At 42.9% G+C, this 20,352-nt stretch overlaps 1 protein-coding gene across 1 annotated transcript in view; it reads left to right on the plus strand.

Moving 5' to 3' along the window:
• The window catches only part of LOC126335476 (alsin), a 181,602-nt gene that overhangs the window by 34,724 nt on the left and 126,526 nt on the right, over window positions 1-20,352 (plus strand). The window contains exons 2-3 of the mRNA XM_049998794.1: window positions 287-727; window positions 816-1,779. Of these exons, the coding sequence (XP_049854751.1) occupies window positions 287-727; window positions 816-1,779 (1,405 nt within the window). The remainder of the gene's footprint in view (window positions 1-286; window positions 728-815; window positions 1,780-20,352) is intronic.

Here is a 20,352-nt window from a genome sequence, read left to right on the forward strand (position 1 = left end):
GTGGTGGGCGGTCGGGTGGTCCGCACGGCCAGCTAAGCTATACGGCTAGCTATGTGAATGCAGTTATGTTTAGCCATAAGCAGATTTCTCAAAAGTTATAGACTAGCTTGGCCTTATAAACTGATCGTTCATTATGGACTGTTCACCACAGATAAAATCAGTGAAGATATGTTGAGTTCATTATTGTTTTCGCTGTTGCTATTTTTAATGGTATTATTGTGTTAAAAAAGAAAATGTCACTGCCATATCTGAAGATTTTACTTGATAAAAACTTCAATTTTTTCAGTGCTGGAACGAGTGAACGGGGTGAGGACTCTGAAGTCGGACTTACAGAACAGGTTACTTCCTTGGTACAGTCAGGTAACTCGTTGCTGTCAGTTGAGCTGTGGTCATGGGGCAACCCTAACCATGGTCAACTGGGCGCAGGAGATACATTTAAGAAAAACCGTCCAGTTTTAGTTTCAAAACTGTCTGGAACTGGAATTCAAAAAGTGGTATGTGGCCGTTTTCATGCTGTGGCTCTGACTTTGGATGGACGTGTTTTTGCTTGGGGCAAGAACAATGCGTATCAAGTAACACTCGAGTCTTCTTCAGATCAAAGTTCTCCACAGCAAATTATCTTACTCCCAAATTCAGCAAGAGTGAAAGATATAGCAGCTGGAGACCACCATACACTTATGTTGACAAATGATGGTGATGTTTATTACATGGGAAAACAAAAATTTGGGTAAGTATTGGTTTTAATCATTATTCTGTCCTTCTTTCCCTTGAAATACATGTTGTGTGACACACATTTCTTTATACCTGGTTTTCAGGACAGAACCGGTTGGACACCTAAAAAAACTCAGTACTGGAAATAGTGAATCGCAGCTATACAAGAGAATATTTTGTTCAAGATATATATATGGTTATAGTACTTCCTTAAGGACTGTCTTCCCTGCCGTCCAAGATTTGATTGCAGAACAGTCATTTCTAGAAGAAATGTTACTAGTTTATAACTGCCTCGTGAAACCTTTGCAGAAAAGGATGTCAGTTGATCAAGACACAGTTATTTATGAACAACTGTGTGTGTGTTACAATGACATAATATCTGTAACATGTCTTAATGTACACACTTTTACAGAGTACATTGAAAGTGATGGTGAAACAAGTAATATTGTTGTAGTTAATAATGTTGAAGAGTGCATTAGGATATACAGAAACTATCTTAATGCTGTATGTGATATAATATCGATAAGTGGGTTTTCTCACATATCACGTGTTGTTGACAATCCATCTAGACTTTCCACTTTTTATTCAGAGAAGATGAAATCACGCAATATGAAGAGATCACAAGAGTCGGTAGTGTCATTTGCTTTTTTAAATCCCCTGACTAGGCTTAACATTTATAAATGCATGGTCCAATCTCTGCTCAGATGCAACAACCTCTCTGATCATCCAGCTCCTAGTAAACAAAAAAATTACAAAAACCTTCAAGATGCTCTGATTAAATGGGATCAGCTGTGGGAAGAACAAGAGAGACGAAGGAGAGAAGCTGATACTACCCGCCGTTTCTGGGAAAGTGCAGGACGGCTAATTGAACTTCTACGCACACCAGAGAGACGTCTAATACGAGAATCACGCTCTCATCCTATAATGGTTCACAATTCAGGCAGATTTTCATCACATTGGATTATTTTACTAAGTGATGTGTTAGTCCATGTTAGTGGAAGCTCACAATCAATCCATCCATTAGCAACACTCTGGGTTGAACCTCTGCAAGATACCGATTCATTGTTGGTGAGTTTCTTCATTTGTTTGTTTTTTCCTTTTCTTGAAAAAATGAGAACTGTTCCTAACTATGAATTTGAGTACAGTATAGCATATTTTTGGTTCTTGTATTTTGATGACCGTATCTTAAGCTGTCATAAGTGTTAATATACGAGGGTATTTCGGAAAGTAAAGATACACCGTACGCCAGAGGAACAGAAGAGTTTTGGAGAGCAAGTTGATAACACTGGTGTTAACCTTGAACTGTCAGCTTTCTCCTCGCAGTCGTTCAGAAGTTGAACGTTGCTTCTGGTTGGAGTAGGTTGTGTTTAAAATGGTTGCGCCGATTCAGAATCCCACCAAATGCGAAGTCCGCTCCGTCATACGTTTACTTCATGCAAAAGGTCAGCGACCAGTGGATATTCACAAATAAATTGTTTCTATTCATGGGAACATTATGAATCGACAAATGTAACGAAATGGTGTCGTCATTTCTCTGAAGGTAGGACCGATGTTCATGACGAACAAAGAACAGGTCTGCCATCTGTGATCTTTGATGCCCTTCTTCAGAGAACGGGGGAAGCAGTTCGTGCAAATAGATATCTCACAATGAAAGAATTGCATCAGATCATACCGGACAATCTCTTTATGACATTGTGACTGTTAAGTTAGGGTACAGGAAACTGTGTGCGCCCTGGGTTTCAAAACTGTTAATAGAAAAAGGATGGGCTTTGCGCTCGACTTCCTCACACGCTATGCTGAAGCAGGTGATGAGTTCCTTGATCACATTGTTCCAGGTGACGAGACGTGGGTTTATCACCATACTCTTGAATCCAAGCAACAATCAATGCAATGGCGCCATTCAAATTCACCAAAAGCAAAAAACGCAAAATGTCGATTTCAGCGAAGAAAATCATGGCGTCTGTTTTTTGGGACAGACAAGGCATTCTTCTGTTGGAGTTTATGCCTCCTGGAGTGGCAGTTAATGCTGCTGCATATTGCCAGACTTTGAAACGTCGTAGAAGGCAATTCAAAACAAACGCAGGGGAATGCTGACAAGTGGAGTCCGCTTGCCTCATGACAACGCTCGGCCTCACACAGTGCTCGTAACCAAAGCACTACTCAAACAATTCAAATGCGACATACAGCCCAGACCTTGCACCCACTGACTTCCATGTCTTCCATTACCTAAAGTCACATCTTGGTGGAAAATCATTCCATGACGATGAAGAGATCAAAGATGAAGTTGAAATGTGGTTCTGACAACAGGCGGCAACCTTCTGCGACTGTAGGATACAAAAGCTTGTGCACCCACTTAACAAATGTTTGAATAACGGGGGTGATTATGTCGAAAAATAACAAATAATCCAGTTAATAAGATGTAACAAATGTTTTCTAAAGAAATGTTCTATTTAAGGACTGCGAGCCATTGTATCTTTACTTTTCAATATCCCCTTGTATTTGGTTATTGTTTAGATGACTGTAAAGATTTCAGGCTGTCATAAAATGCTGCAATCACTGTCTCATTTCAGGCAATATTTGTACACAACATCCGCTGCTAAAATATTGCTATACTTGTGTGTTTTGTATGACAAGATTTTGCATGCTGACCTGAGAGCGATTATAATTGACTATTTTTGTGATAAAAATGCTGTCCCTGTGTCTACAAAACGAGTTTCAGAATGAACAGATTTCTGACATATGCAAAAATCTACTTTATTCTGTCTAGAGGTCTCTTACTAGATACTTAGAGAACTCAGTAATAAAACATAAAAGTTAAATATATCCCCCCTCTCCCCCTCTCCCCCCTCTCCCCCCTCTCCCCCCTCTCCCCCCTCTCCCCCCTCTCCCCCCTCTCCCCCCTCTCCCCCTCTCCCCCTCTCCCCCCTCTCCCCCCTCTCCCTCTCCCCCCTCTCCCCCCTCTCCCCCCTCTCCCCCCTCTCCCCCCTCTCCCCCCTCTCCCCCCTCTCCCCCTCTCCCCCCTCTCCCCCCTCTCCCCCCTCTCCCCCCTCTCCCCCCCTCTCCCCCTCTCCCCCCTCTCCCCCCTCTCCCCCTCTCCCCTCTCCCCTCTCCCCCTCTCCCCCTCTCCCCCTCTCCCCCCTCTCCCCCTCTCCCCCCTCTCCCCCCTCTCCCCCCTCTCCCCCCTCTCCCCCTCTCCCCCCTCTCCCCCCTCTCCCCCCTCTCCCCCTCTCCCCTCTCCCCCTCTCCCCCCTCTCCCCCCTCTCCCCCCTCTCCCCCCTCTCCCCCCTCTCCCCCCTCTCCCCCCTCTCCCCCCTCTCCCCCCTCTCCCCCCTCTCCCCCCTCTCCCCCCTCTCCCCCCTCTCCCCCCTCTCCCCCCTCTCACCCCCTCTCACCCCTCTCACCCCTCTCCCCCCTCTCCCCCCTCTCCCCCCTCTCCCCCCTCTCCCCCCCTCTCCCACCTCTCTCCCACCTCTCTCCCACCTCTCTCCCCCCTCTCTCCCCCCTCTCTCCCCCCTCTCTCCCCCTCTCTCCCCCCTCTCTCCCCCCTCTCTCCCCCCTCTCTCCCCCCCTCTCCCCCTCTCTCCCCCTCTCTCCCCCCTCTCTCCCCCCTCTCCCCCTCTCCCCCCCTCTCCCCCCCTCTCTCCCCCCTCTCCCCCCTCTCTCCCCCTCTCTCCCCCCTCTCTCCCCCCTCTCTCCCCCCTCTCTCCCCCCTCTCTCCCCCCTCTCTCCCCCCTCTCTCCCCCCTCTCTCCCCCCTCTCTCCCCCCTCTCTCCCCCCTCTCTCCCCCCTCTCTCCCCCCTCTCTCCCCCCTCTCTCCCCCCCTCTCTCCCCCCCTCACCTGTACTGCCCAGTGCACAATTCTACCGGTCTCCTAAGGGCACATTAGGATCCAACCGAGAGCTCGATTGTTGGTCTCAAGACAGAAAACCCTGTGCTCCAAATAAAATCTAAGCCTTTCAGGGGCAGATTAGAACACAAGGGTTCTAACTCATAGGCAGAATAGCGGCTTTATCTGGAAACAAATGCCTGGATTTGTATGCAACAAGTATGCGCTCACCATTCTTTTCTAATAACAAGATTGCAGCCTCTCCTGAGTTAGAAATCTAGGTCTGCATGGTGAGCCCTGTTCAAAATCAGGAACTGCTAATGTGAGAGCATTGCTCAAGGTGACTTCCAGAGCATCAAAAATGGCCTGCTGGCTTTTGCTCCATTTCAACAGTTTGCCTATTTTTACACAACTGATTTAAAGGGTAAACAAGTTTTGCAAACTGGAATACAAACCTATTAAAAAATTTCACCTTTCCTATGAACCTAGTTATTCCTTTCTTGGTCTGTGGGGATCGAAATTTATGGATAGCCCGAGTCCAATTCTGATCTTGGTAGACTCCCTCAGTGGAGACAAGATGCCCCAAAAAGAAAATTTCCGTTCACGCTAGATTAACCTGTGAAGGCTTTACAGACAGCCCTGCTTCCCTCAACAGTTGCAAGACCTGCTTAATATGCTCTAAGTGTTTTGAAAAGTTCTGCTATAAATGACCATATCATCAAGATAATTGTAGGTGAATTGCAACTTCATGTCTTCCAAAAGAGGATCAGGTTGTCTGGACTGCACCAGTGTATAGACCAAAGGGTACCTTGTTCATTCATAGTTGGTGGAAAAGGCTGTCACGGCTTAGAGTGCTGTGCTAAAGGAATCTAGTAGTAGGCCTGATTAAGATCCAACTTAGTGAAATAGTGGGCTCTGACAGACCATGTAAAAGCAGTTATGGAGATATAATAGGGGAACAGACTCAAAAACAACTTTACTGTTCAACTCACTAAAGGCCAATACCCACTGTCAATAGCTTTAGCTGCCAGAACAATCAGTGAAGCATATGGAGATGTAGAAGGTCGTACCACCCTGTCTTTCAACGTACCTTCCACTGATTGCCGCAAGACTTTCATCTTGGGAGGGGATAACCTACAGAGGTCCTGCCTGACTGGGATTTGATCTGATAACTCAGTCATTTTGGCAACTCCCAACGGATCTGTGAGCACATGTGGAAATTCTTCTAAGGCCTCAACTAGTCTTGGATCTCCTTCAACGGTAAATGATCCAAATCAAATGTTATGGACACACTGGATACAGTACCGCACCCAAATCCCTAACATGCTGACAAAAATGTAACTTAAAGGTGGGATTAAATGTAAGGCAATACCCCCTTGAGAATAATCCAAAATTAACCCTGCACTGTTCATAAAATCACAGCCTAGTATTAAATTAATACACAGCCCCTTCATCACAAGAACTTCTAAAGGCCAAGAAAAATTTCCAAAGACAGTGGTCCAACTGAAGATAACGACCATTTACAGTTTACAAGTCTGACTATTTGGCTTCCCCTTAGAAACATTTGAAAATTCTTTGATACCTGAGGTACCACTGATAATTCAATAAAGAAATTCTACCACCAGAGTCCAAGAGGGCACACGCTGGTTCGTGGTTAAGACTAGCTCATGCCTGGTGAAGGGAATTCATGTTACGGCCCTAACTTTATTAAAAGTCTGGGGCAGAACACCACTAACACGTCGCATCTTCTGGCGGAAGCCATTCAGCTGCTATTTTGCTCCAGGATGACACTGGCATGCAAGTTGTCAGTGCTCTGCACTGTTAATGACTACCCTTAGTGTGTAAAAGCTGTTAGTGGCAGCAAAGTTAGTGTCCAGTCCCTAGTGAATGAGACAGGAACTGAAATTGAGGGTAGCAGAGCAAAATCTGAAATCCTTAACTCCATTTTCAAATATTCCTTTACAATGAAAAACCCAGGAGAATTGCCTCAATTTGATCCTCATACCACTGAAAAGATGAATGAAATAAGAACTGATGTCAGTGATGTCGAGAACCAGTGAAATCATTGAAATTGAACAAAGCTCCAGACCGTTGGAATCTCTGTTGGATTCTATACTTAATTTGCAGCTGAGTTAGTCCCTCTTCTAACTATAGTCTATCGTAGATTCCTCGAACAAAAACAGTCTTGGAAAACAGCACAGGTCACACCTGTCTACAAGAATTATAGTTGAAGTGATTGATAAAAGTACCATCCTATATCCTTGACATTGATTTGTCATAAACTCTTACAACATATTCTGAGCTAAAACATAATGAGTTATCTTTAGCAGAATGACCCCCTCGACGCCAAGCAGCATGGATTTCGAAAACACACTTTTCTCATATGACGTACTGAAAGCTTTGGATGAAAGCAACCAGGTAGATGAAGTATTTCTTGATTTTCGAAAAGTATTTGACCAAGTACCACACCTAAGCTTGTTGTCAAAAGTGGGATCATAAGGGGGTGTCAAGTGAAATTTGTGATTGGATTGAGGACTTCTTGGAAGGGAGGACACAGCATATTATCTTGGATGGACAGTTGCAGTCATCAGAAGTAAATTGTGTACACTCCAGGGAAGTGTGTTAAGACCTTTTCTGTTCATGTTGTATATTAATGACTTTGTAGACAATATTAATAGTAAAATCAAGATTTTTACAGATGATGCCATTATCTATAATGTAGTATACTGGAAAAACGATGAACAGATATTCAGTCAGATCTTGATAAGATTTCAACATGGTGCAGAGATCGGCAGCTTGTGTGCGATCTGGACTTGGACACAGTACATATGCACACACGAAGGTTGACTACCTTCCAAAAAGAGTAAATATTTGTCAGTATCGCTCAGAAAAACTGTTCGGTGCTCGACGACCACATTCGCTCGACCAACAACAGCTGCGTTAAACTGCTCTGGCCTCCCTAGTACTGTGCACAGCCATGTCACCAGTTCTGTCACATCCTCTTCTCCTAGTTCTCCATGGATCTTTAACTCGTACCTCAGCTGGCCCATCTTTAGGTAACAGATTTAAATAACCTTTCTTCATTGGTCCACTGACTATACCTGACACAGGTCAGTGCACATAGATTCCAGCAGATCAAATTACTCGGTACAAAATACTATAAACTCTACAGACCACCAATTATATTCGATACAAGCTCCAATCAGTCACCGTGTCCAAAGTTAACAATGCTTTGCTACCATATCACAACATACTACTTGCATTTTGTTTGATTTGGAAGGCAGTCCATGTTGGAGGTCACCAGGTACCCGTATGGTGGTAGCTTCTTGAAATTGCAGGGAACACACTAGTTGTGCATGAGCTGTTACCTCCGCATGCAAGTGGAAGCGTAGTTGCCTGTCCATTGGGAGGCAGTGGGACTCAAGGCAAAGGTCATAAAGCCAGATGGCCATTGCTCTGACTGGGTGGCACCTATGGAAAGAGCCCTTGGTATTATGGTGAGATATCTGGCACCACAAAAAAATCTAAGCTATCAATCAGTCGCCATGTGGCTCCAGTAGCCTCTTCAGACAGACTAGGATTCTTCATTGCTGCTTGTTATGACCCTAATAACTTTTCCTTTCTGGCCGCACCAGGAAAGGAAAGCAAAATCAAACAACTTGCAGAAACTTACTCCCCATACTTCCCAGTTTCCACTCGGACAGATGAAGGGTCCTCTCTCTCTCTAAGCCAATGTTCTTTGTGGGGAAGTTTGAAAATGTGTTTGGGAAAATCTCTTCCCTTAGTAAATAACAAAGTTGTTTCATTTTAATTAAAACATTGAATCCTCCCCAGTCCTGTGCATTGCACTCTTGTAAAAATCTTGGTAGTGTTCCTGTTACAGTAACACTCCGCAGGAGTCTAAACATGGCACAGGGTGTAATTTTTCACTTAATCTTAATGCTGCAGAAGAATGAAGAACTACGGAACACTTGCAGAAGCATGGCATCAACTTCATATGTCACATACATGGAGGCTCACCAGATAACAAAGTAGACACTGGCACATTCATCCATGCTTTTGATGGGAATTCACTTCTGGAGAAGATGGAAAACATCGTATTATCACTGTGAAGTGATCCCTTATTTCCCATCCCTAATATGGTGCTTGGGATGCCGTTGAGACGTCTTCCCAGTGTGCATGTGACCTAATTTATGGAGTCTATGGTCGAGCACTATGTGAAATCTCGCTGTGTGTGCTGCCACCTGTGTGTGTCAATTGTAGAAATGACTAACCTCCCTGATGTCCAAAGTATACTGCCCTAAATAAAAAATGCAAAATTCAGGAACTGAAGATATTCAGTCACCTCTCGTTTCAAAGCTCATAAAAATATGATAATTTATATTCTGTCTTACTGATACTGACCTTTGCCACTGCAAAGGCCAGGTCATTGACAGTATCTGGCATATTTATCCCCTCAAAGTCTATCTCCTGTAGTTGTGCAACTAAATTAGTTCAAAGGGGTGATAGGTCCTCACATCTCATGGTTTCTGCAGCACCATCTGTGGAAGCCTCAGCTCCCCACACTGGACTGGAGAAACAGCATTCTCCTACAGCACCTACAAGTGTCAGGGCATTTTATTTGGGAAACACCTTCCTGGAAGTTCATGGACCAATGACCTAACACTAGCCAATGGCAGAAATAGTCATGGGTCTAATGTCTGCCCACTCCTCTTTTGATCCTAAGACAACAAGGAACAAGCCCTCACAAGATTCTCAACTGCCAAAAGCAGTGAAAGAAAAAAAGAATAAATCTCGAGGGAAGGCTACTCTTGTGACCTCAGAGACACTAGTTCCGTCATGCTATCAGACTGTGAAGCAGTGTTTGTTGATGTTATTCCTCCTCCAGCAGTGACAGACAGTGAACCTGGAGCGCGATCTATCCTCCTGGTGCCATCACATATAAATAGGTCACCCTCAGCGTGATGACACAACGAAAATGAAATAGATGTTCCTGTTACGTGCCAGAACAAAAACAACTAATTTCCTTTTGTTCTATGATCTGTGTTGCTGTTCAAGAAACACGCTTCACTGATTACGATTCCAAACTCTAAGAGTTTACTGTGAATTCTGGTAGTACAGCACTGGCCTTGAAATACCATTTGGAAGGGTCTGTAAATTGGTTCAAACAGATATGATCCATACTACAGTGGAAGCAATAGCAGTAGGAGGATGAATGGCCCTAGTGATCACTATCATTTGTGACATTTGTTTACCCATAGGCAACATGCTTCCATAGCTTGAGATGACCACCTTAATCCAACAAGTCACTCCCCCTCCCCATTTTCTTTTATTTGGAATTTCAGTATGCACGCCTCTTAAGAGGAAGTACCATGTTATCTGGTAGGGACTTTTTAATTAACCAGCTGCTTTCCAATTTCAGATTCTCTCTCCTCAATGTCAGTACTCCTATCTACTTTAGTGTCGCACGTGCTATTGACCTTTCGATATCCAACCCTCCAATCTCTTGGCTTCACTGAATAGTCGCTACATGACGTCACTACTTTCCAGTGATCCTGCCATTTCCTTGTCGTCAGCTGACAGACCAATAATTGCTACAGCGGGCTTTTCGATGGGCCATCTGGCAGTTGTATACCTCTGATGTCACCGTCATCCCCTCTCTATTAGATTGCATCAGTGAGGTTGTGGGAGACATCTCTGATCCGATCACAAGCAAGGAACTGCTGTTCCCCTTTCTGCAGGCATCTTCTGCCACCAACCAATGCCATGTGCACCAAAGACATTCCAATAACTACTCAGGACCAACGAAGGGCCATGCAACATACCAAGCAACAGCTTTCATGATTCACACTCATCACTTTTAAGCAGCCCCATGCTAATGCTCTCATATCTAATAAAACAGAGTAAGAAGGGCATAGTATGAGTGCTACATCTCCTCCTCATCAACATATGCCCCTCACCCAGGTGTGGGCTAAGTTCCATACTCTACTGGGCCACCAATGATCAAACTACTGTTTCTGGTATCTTCTTCCATGGTGGTGTTTCTACTGATACATCAGTTCTTGCTGAACACCTTATGACCACTTTGCAGCAGTGTCAGCATCCTCGTCTTATCCATCTACCAATCAAATACATGAAAGACAAGTTGAAGATATCTATACAATTTATCTCCCCCCCCCCCCCCCTCCTCTCACCCCCTTCCACTGTTCTGCCAAATTAATGAGCCCCTCAGGGTTGGGAACTGCTTCAGGCTTCTGATTCATCACATAAGATGCCCAGACCCTTATTCAATTCCTAATCAGATGAATCAACATTGAAATGTTTCTAAGAGACATCATGTACTCAGGGTTTTCAACTGTATCTGGCTAGAAGATGTTTTCCCTTTGCAGTGTTGAGATAGTATCATTACCCCAAGCCTGACACCAGGTATATCCATCGACAGCTAGTGACTAATTATCCCCACCAAAGTGCTCTCCAAACTGCTTGAAAGGATAGTAACCTGACGATTATGCTAGGTTCTCGAATTGTGAGGCCTGTCAATGTGGTTTACTGGAGGGACGATCCACAATCAACCACTTGGTTAGGTTGGAAACAGCAATCTACAGGTTTTTTTTTTTCTAAAGAACAACTCCTAATTGTGATACTTTTTCTACCTACATATGCCACTATCACATTTTACTCATCCTTCATGACTGGGGCTTTCAAGGCTGAATATAAGTTTTTATCCAGTTGGTTGTTTCAGATTGGCGTTGGTGCATCACTTAGTTCGCCACAAGCCCAAAAGAACAGCATCCTGCAGGGCTCAGTGCTGTGTGTTGCACTCTTCCTAATCACCATCAATGGTCTAGTGTCCTAATCGGGCCAGTGGTCGCCCCTACACTGAATCTTGATGACTTTTTCATTTGACATAGCTCCCAATCTGCAGCCTTTCCTGAATGCCAGTTCCAGGCTGCTGTCCAAAGGATGTCCGCTTGTACACTTTCCCATAGCTTCCAACTCTCCCACAAAAATGTGAGTTGCACATTTCTATCGTCATACCATTGTCCATCCTGGCCTAGAACTGTACAGTACTTAAAGGGTGTTGCACAGTTCTGATCTTTGGAACCCGTCTTTGATTTAAAAAAAAAAAAAAAAAGTTGACATGGCTGCCTCACATTCATAAACTAAAGACTAGCTGAGGTAAAATCTTAAGGCCCTCTGCTTCTGGCCAACACCCCTTGTAGTGGGGGTGCTGTAGTCTACACAATATTTACTGTGTCCTGGTCTCATCCCGATTGGACTTTGGTTTCCAGGTTCATGGCTTGGCAGCACCTTGTGCTCTGAAATTATTGAACTCAGTCCGTCATCCTGGAGTGAGACTGGCCACCGCCACCTTCCGTACTAGTCTCATGTCAGTCTTCTTTCTGAAACAGTGCTCTTCTTTTTTCACTTGCAACAGTACCAGCTCTTGCTCATTTATACAATCACCATCTAACAATTTATTAATCATCCAGCTTTTCAAATTATTTTTACATGAAAGGGAAAAGTCTCATGATACTTGCCCTCAGTTGGGATTACCAGTTGGAATGCGCCTCGAGGCCTTGTGCCGGAACATCTACCTAACCCCCTTAGAATGTGCTCCCCCGTGTTTTCCCTCATCTGCACCCTCTCTTCCACCCTCCTTGGTTAGCACCCAGACTGTGAATTGGGACCATTCTCTTTCAAGGGTCTAAAGTTTCAGTGGACCTTTTGGCATATGTTCCTCTCAGATCTTCAGGAGTGTCAGGGTGCTACTGTCATTGACACTGATTACTCTAAACCCGTGGATATGATGGGATAGGCTTTAACATCCCTGCCATGAGGAACATCATTTGCTCCTAGGAATGTGTAGTGCTTTTGCAGTGTAACTGATAGCCATTAAAAGAGCCCTACATTTGATTAAGCAGACTCTCTCAACTGTGTATCAATTTGTGTTGCCTCAGTGTACAGTCTCCAGGTTACTGATTGATATTACTCTTGTCACCCTTTGATATCTGCTATTCATAATCTTCTCTCTGTCCTTAGTGACACTGCTGCTCAGTTGTCTTTTTCTGAGTTTCAAATCATGGGTATCTTGGGCAATGAACTGGCTTTTCTGCAGCATCCACATCTTGTTGACTTTTTTTGTAGGTAAGGTATGATTCTGCTTGGAGGTGACAGCACATTGAGCCACCTGATTTCGAATACCTTTACTTGACTGCCAGCTGGTTATTCATTTCCCTGAATTCCCTTCTGCCCAGCCTTAGCAAGTGGAGAAAGGATTCCTGGGTGTATTCGTCTGCTGGATACCTTCACTGAACAGATTTAAGAGCACTTAGAATTGGAGGAGATGGGGGATTTCTCAACATGGAAAGGTTTCCCCTGTTCCTCAAAATTGTATGCAACTCTATTTCAAATACAGTAAATTCATTTGGTAACCAAATTTTGAGCGCACACTCAGTGAAAACTACTGAGCATCCAAGACACTCCTCTTTTTTAGACCCATGTGTAAAGGTAATGAAATAGATGTGCATTTAATATGCAGTAATTCCTGTTGTGGTAAAGAGCAGTGCATCGGTGCAAACAAGAGTGCCTGAAAGCGATGAACATGGCTGGTAAAACCAGCTACTCTGCTATGGCACACCACCTTCTGCCCACAGAGGTGCAGTGAAGTACTCATTTTCATATTGTGCACAGTCTAATAATACATGACTTCCTACATTCGCAGGAAGACCCTCCAATATCCTGTGCTTGTGATGGACTGATTTCAGTATTCCACAATTTACTTGAATGTATTTTACATCCAAGCAAGACGTTAAGGGTAGTTCACTTGCTGATCTGTCATCTATTTCAGCTGAAATGAGATGAATGCGATAAGACTTTTAAGATTTCATGAGATGTTTGACTTCTTCCCTAAACTGTTAGGGAGTAGGTTTTAATGTGTTTTCAGGATGGTTTTCTCATCATCTTCATCATGGGTTTTTTAAAGTGGTTAGCCAGTTACACTATCCTGAGATTTTTTAATCCTTGTCCTATAGTTCAGTTAGGATTTTAATAACACATTTTAACACTGACAAAGTTAAATTTTACAGTCTTCATAACTGGGTATGAGTAGGTTAATGAACATGAGTGAAAATGAGAGAGAATGATTGTAATTTTAAGTGAAATTATATTTTAGGCACGTTTAGTTTTAAGTTAAGAGGAACGGTGCTTCAGTGGTAAAGTGCCAGACTACAAATCCAAAGTTCTAGGGTTTGATCCCCAGTCAACCAGTTCTTTCACATCTGGCAATGTTTATTCGTGTGAAAAATGCCTAGATCCACCGTGGTTCAGAATTCATGTTAAACTGTAGATTCCCGAATAATTGGCTGGGTGAGTCTGCGAAAGTCAGGAGGAGGCAACGGCATACTACCTCCAATAGGCCCATGTCTAATTATGCACCGATGTTCGAAACAATTTTGGATTGGTGACTGATTTTTGACTCTCTTGACCCATTTGTCATGGACTATTTTAGCACAGCCACTGATAACCTTGCATTTGAGTGCCCTAAACACATGCATGTGCATGCACGCCTCCCCCCCCCCCCCCCCCCCCCACACCCCTCTCTAATTATTCAAGTAGTGTTTCCAACAAATAATAGTTTTACTGTTTTGAACTATGTAATACATGTTAGAACTGTTAGTTGATGGCACGCAATACACACATCTAAGACTGTGGCTGCACTGCAGTGGTATCATCTGCCAGCAGCTTGATATTGAGGCCAGTCCGATCAGTTGTCCTAAGTTTTAAAGTTTACCAAGCACATCCTTGCTGCTTGGGTTCTTCACACAATTCCACAATTAACAGACTGTTTGTGAGAACAGGGCTCGAGCTCCCTGCCATTACATTTTTGAATGGTTTAGTGATGTCACTGTTCTGTCATTTTTATTTTCATGAAAATGAGCCACCACATTTCAGTATGCGTTACCAGTAGAGATTAATATGCATGATGGGACCCAAAAGAAACAACTAATTTTTTGATGAGCAGAGCTTTTGTAGCACCACATTTGGCCACTTGTAGCATGTATAGTGGACATTCCAGAGTCAGTAAGTCAAGTTCCATCATTGAAGGAGGTCAGGACTAGTTTTGACAGAATTTCTGGTGACAGCTGTTTTGTGTGAGTGTCATTTTTGCAATGACTGATTTTTGTTAAAAGTGTGCAGCGGTGAAATTCTGGTTTCTGCTCAGAAAAAGTGGAACAGAAACTCTTGAAATATTAAAAACCATGTAAAGGACAATCCTATGGGGAAAACTCAAGTGTTTGAGTGATTTTCCTATTTCAAAAATGGTGAAATGTCAATTGATGACAAACATGGTCCTCCTTCCATGGCGCGAATGCATGAAAACATTGAAAACATTTGTGTAATAATCAGTGAAGATCAATGACAGACCATTTAAGAAATTGTTCAGTTGTCAGGAGTGACTTGGAGTTCAGTGCAGTAAGTTGTGACAGAAAATTTGGGAATGAAAAGGATGGCTGCCAAATTCATACCACAACTGCTGATTGCTGTACAAAAACAAGGTCACATGGAAGCATGTTGGGCTTTGAAAGAAGAGTCCCAAAATGACCCAAACTTTTTGTCAAAAAGTGTCACAGAAGACGAAACGTGGTGCTATACTTATGATCGTGAATCAAAGCAGCAATCAAGTCAGTGGAGGATTTCATGTTCGCCTCATTCCATGGAAGCTCGTCAGGTGAAGTCAAACATTAAAACTATGCTGATCTGTCTTTTTCACGTGATAGGCGTTGTCCATTCAGAGTTTGCTCAGCAGGGCTAGACAGTTCACCAGGCTTTCCACTTGAAAGATTTGAAAACATTGCACAACAGTGTGTGGCAGAAGTGGCCTAATTTGTGGCCATCAGCTGAGTGAGTTTTCATCATGACGGTGCCCCTGCTCACATAGCCCTGTCTGTATGACAGTTCTTGACCAAAAATGGTATGACCCCTGTTCCTCATCCCCCCCCAATACCCACCTGACTCTTTTTGGTGCCTAAAGTGAAAAGAGACATGAAAGGAAAGTGTTTTGCTGATGTTGCTGAGGTGAAGAAAAAACATTGTGGTCTGTCAAGCATCACAAAAGATGAATTCAAGCAATGTTTTGAAAAATGGAATAAAAGGTTAAGCAAGTGTTTCAGTGCAAGTGGAAAGTGCTTTGAAGGGGACTAAGCTTTGTGCTTAAAATGTGAATAAATATGACTAATAATAATAATAATAATAATAATAATAATAATAATAATAATAATAATAATTATTATTATTATTATTATTATTATTATTATTATTATTAGTTCGATTTCTTTTGGGTACCCTCTCATTATGTTGTTGGGGGGGGGGGTTGCAGCAGAATTTCAAATGTTAATTAGTTAATTCAGTTATGTTTTAATGATGTACAGTCATGGGTGTCAAATGATTCCAGACAGACATCGAACATCTAAAATGTTCATGTAGTCTGTCGACTTTGGAGTTGCTAGCAGAAAGTCTTCTGCTCTACCATTGTATGATCTTAGATCTTAGGTGTGTTCTCTGCACTCACAAAAGAGAGAGAGAGAGAGAGAGAGAGAGAGAGAGAGAGAGAGAGAGAGAGAGAAAGTTGCCCATGTTTCAAATCGCAGATCAAATGCCAGTGGTGTTTTGGTGACAAATGGCATGTCGTTATTCGTTATTTTGTTGGCCAGTTCATGTGTGGGTAAGGTTGAACTCATTTGTAATCGTCTAGAGTGGAGTCGGTTATGGTTTGCATAATTGATACTTTGATTGATTGGTAGATTTTTACTATCAATGATATTTTTGTACTCATTCATGAGGACATTAATGCATTGTAATTGGTGTAGGGGAAGGGTGGAATGTTGCTTGCTGCTGATAGCCCAATAGTTCTCATTGTGCTACTTAGCTGGGTGTCTATTTTTTGTGCTTGTGGGCTGTTTAACCAAGCTGAAGCATAGTATTCAGTGTTTGAGAGGACAAGAACAGAGCAGAACAAGGCATGTTGGTTGCCAGTGGTCCTCAGCTGGTATCACATAGCTTTTGGATTGTGTTGTTCCTAATTTTCAGTTTTTCAGCTGTTTTAGTTAGGCAGTTTCTGAATGATTAAGTATTACACCCAGGCACTTCAAAGTTTTGTTGTGAATAGTGTAGTCCCTTCAGACTGTATGTTGAATAGTTTTCTTTTGGTAAGTTTATTATTTAGGTGGAGGCAGGAAACCCACATTTTGGTGGCATTTGGTTGGAGTTTCCATTTGCAAAGGTGCTTTCTCACTACATCTAAACCCATAATAATGATTTCTTCTGACTGTTCACTTGAGCTACATCTTGTTGCAAGTGTATAGCCAGTAATGTTCCCAAATTTCCTAAGTTTTGTTTTTGGCCATATGTAATGTAGAAGCTGATGAGAAGTGGAGCTGGAAGTGATGCCTGTGGTAGACCATTCTTTAATTTTCTTGGAGCTGATGTTGGATACCATAACTACTTGAGACACTTGCTCATTTACCATACTCTTGATTAATCAAGTGGTTCATGTGCAAGGAATTGGAGAATAAGCTTGTATGTTATATCTTCTTTCCACATTGTACCACAGTCCACTGATAGGTCAATTTATATAGCTGTGGTTTTGTTTTCTTTGAAATCTTGTGTCAGTGTAGGTGATGAGAGACAGAAATAGGTCTGTGCAGCTTTGATTTAGCAAAAAGCCTGCTTCTTTGACTGGGATTGCTTCAAGTTACCATGTACTGTTTCTATTATGGGTAAGCCATCCTAGTAGCTTTTCAGTCACAGATATTGGTCATATTGATCTGTAGTTCCCAGGGCTATCAGCTAGTTTTCCAGGTTTTTAATATAATGATCATCTTTGAACATTTAAATTCTTGTGGTACGTTACCGGTTTATGTAATATTTTTAAACAAATGAGTTGTCCATAGTTTTGTGCATTTTCCTTAGATTTTTAGAAATTCGGCATAAATATTGTCAAGCACTGGAGCTTTCCCAATTGAGGGGAAGGGCTTGTTTGTTTCTGTGTTTGTTTTTGTGGTTCTGGCTTCTCGTTTCACGTTGATTGTATGTGCTTTGTCTTTTGTTGCTCTAGGTGGAACTACTAGATGTGAAGCAATGGCATTTGGATGGACTGTTGTCTTATTTCTTTGTGTGGGCCCCACTTCTTAGCTACCTCAACAGTGTCCATTTTCCAAGCTTGTCTTCTTGATGTTTGAAAATTCAAGCTTTCAACTGTTTCCATCCATTTTTGCTGTCTCGCCACACCTAGGCCCTGGGGTAGTTCATCTGCTATTTCCGTATCTCAATTTTCAATTAAGATTTGGCACAACACCTTACTAATTTGGGAGCAGCCAGGGTTGTATTCCTATCGATAGCCTCTTGGTATGCTCTTTTGGTAGTGATTATTAAGGCACCAGCAAATCTTTTGTAGTTTTCTGTTGGTGTGGGATATCCAGGCCAAGTATCTGTCTACTTCCAAAGTGATCTTTGTCCAATTGGTCTTCTTGAGACTCCACTTTGGGCAATGGATAGATGTGATTAGAGGAATCTGTGTTCCTACCTTTATTATTCCTGTCAGTGCTGACTGTGTGGGAAGTCATCCAGGATTTTATGTGAGAATAATAGGCACTTGCCACTGTCTTCAGTAAAAACTAAACATAGATTAGGTTTGTATCCTGGCTTCCCCATGCTTCTGACTGAAAGGTTGGTCACCTTGTAGCATTTAATACAAGTGTAAGGTGTTCATCTTCCACTCACATAGCTAGTATGTTCTTATTATTGTTGCAATCTCTGTATTTCCGGTACTCACTGTGGTTGTTGTAGACACCCACATACATAACAGGATGAGGATGATTTTGGGTAACTGGTGCTGGCCAGAATCTGGATGGCAGCTTGTAACTATTGGAGATAGTGATGATTCAAATTTTTACAACAATTTTATGGATTTTGTCACAGGTCTGTATAGAAATGAGAGAGAAGTTTTCTGCATCTTATTTAACGTACGTTGTTACATTATATGATCGATGATGTATAGCACCTAGCAGTTCATAGCCTTAGAAATTCATGGTTCCTTACATCAGCTGGTAAAAACTAAACCCTTATAGGATCACTATACTGTCCATCCGTTCTCTGTCTGTCTGTCTGTGTTGACTGTTGAGGACTCCTTTTCTCAAGAATGTGTAGATGTAGCAAGTTGAAATTTATGTCACATACTAAGATCTATGTCCTTTGACGATGTAAAAAATGTAAATTTCTACATCAAAGCATTCAAAATATGTGGCCATTTATGTCATATTTTAATATCTTGCCAGTGTCATTGTTGAAAACACGCAAAAATCATTGGAATTCTCACTTCCCAGAATGGATGAACTTTCTTTCTATATAATTAAGTTTGTTATGTAGATTTTTTGGAGTTGATCTTCCATTTTGCTTTGTTTCATGTAAGGCGATTAACTCGATATTAGTAGCATTTAAAAATTTTTATAGATATTCTTTTTGAGTAGTATATTTTTTATATATTTATGTGACAAATTCGGATTGAGGGACCGAGTTTTCTGGTTTTGTGATTCATAGGTCCTGAGGAGGACAATTAATTGGCGTATAGCTTGTTCGCTTTTTGAGATAAGTAGAGTGTGTCCTATGGTCAGGACATTGAAAGATTATCTGACAACCAATATTTGCTAATTCATTTAGCATTATCCAGGCAGCATATGCTGTTAGTCAAGGATGCTTGTACATTGAAAACCTGCAAATTAGTGAACTACATGATTAGCAGAGCAAGTGATATTTTGAAATAAAAGTACTGCTTTCACAATTAATACTATTATCTATTAACACACACACACAAAATTGTGTTGCTTTACTAATTACGGCTAAAAGTACAATGATTGTTATGTACCATATGACTGTAGAAATATTTCCTGTTGCTTCCTGCTATGCTAATGGGGACTTGGAAACTTACAGTACAGTTAATTTTAGAAGTATTGTTCAATAACATAAATTTAAATTAGTTTTTTGATTTCAGTTGCATACAAATGTTAAAATCTTTTGCCCCACGGTTTATCAAAGATAATGTTTATCCTAGACAGAGAAACAAAGCCAATATTTAATTATTTTTTAAACTTATAATTTGGTTGTCTGTATCATAGTTGTAATGTATAAAGAGCAAATATATCATTAATGTCTAACAATTTCATTTGCTTATCATTTCTCTCTCTCCCTCTCTCTCTCCCTCTCTCTCTCCCCCTCTCTCCCCCTCACTCTCCCCCTCACTCTCCCTCTCTCCCCCTCTCTCTCCCTCCCCCCCTCTCTCTCTCTCTCCGTCTCTCCCCCTCTCCGTCTCTCCCCCTCTCCCCGTCTCTCCCCCTCTCCCCGTCTCTCCGTCTCTCCCCCTCTCCCCGTCTCTCCGTCTCTCCCCCTCTCCCCGTCTCTCCCCCTCTCCCCGTCTCTCCCCCTCTCCCCGTCTCTCCCCCTCTCCCCGTCTCTCCCCCTCTCCCCGTCTCTCCCCCTCTCCCCGTCTCTCCCCCTCTCCCCGTCTCTCCCCCTCTCCCCGTCTCTCCCCCTCTCCCCGTCTCTCCCCCTCTCCCCGTCTCTCCCCCTCTCCCCGTCTCTCCCCCTCTCCCCGTCTCTCCCCCTCTCCCCGTCTCTCCCCCTCTCCCCGTCTCTCCCCCTCTCCCCGTCTCTCCCCCTCTCCCCGTCTCTCCCCCTCTCCCCGTCTCTCCCCCTCTCTCCCCCTCTCCCCGTCTCTCCCCCTCTCCCCGTCTCTCCCCCTCTCCCCGTCTCTCCCCCTC

Source organism: Schistocerca gregaria, chromosome 2, assembly GCF_023897955.1.
Source record: "Schistocerca gregaria isolate iqSchGreg1 chromosome 2, iqSchGreg1.2, whole genome shotgun sequence".
Classification (NCBI taxonomy): domain Eukaryota; kingdom Metazoa; phylum Arthropoda; class Insecta; order Orthoptera; family Acrididae; genus Schistocerca; species Schistocerca gregaria.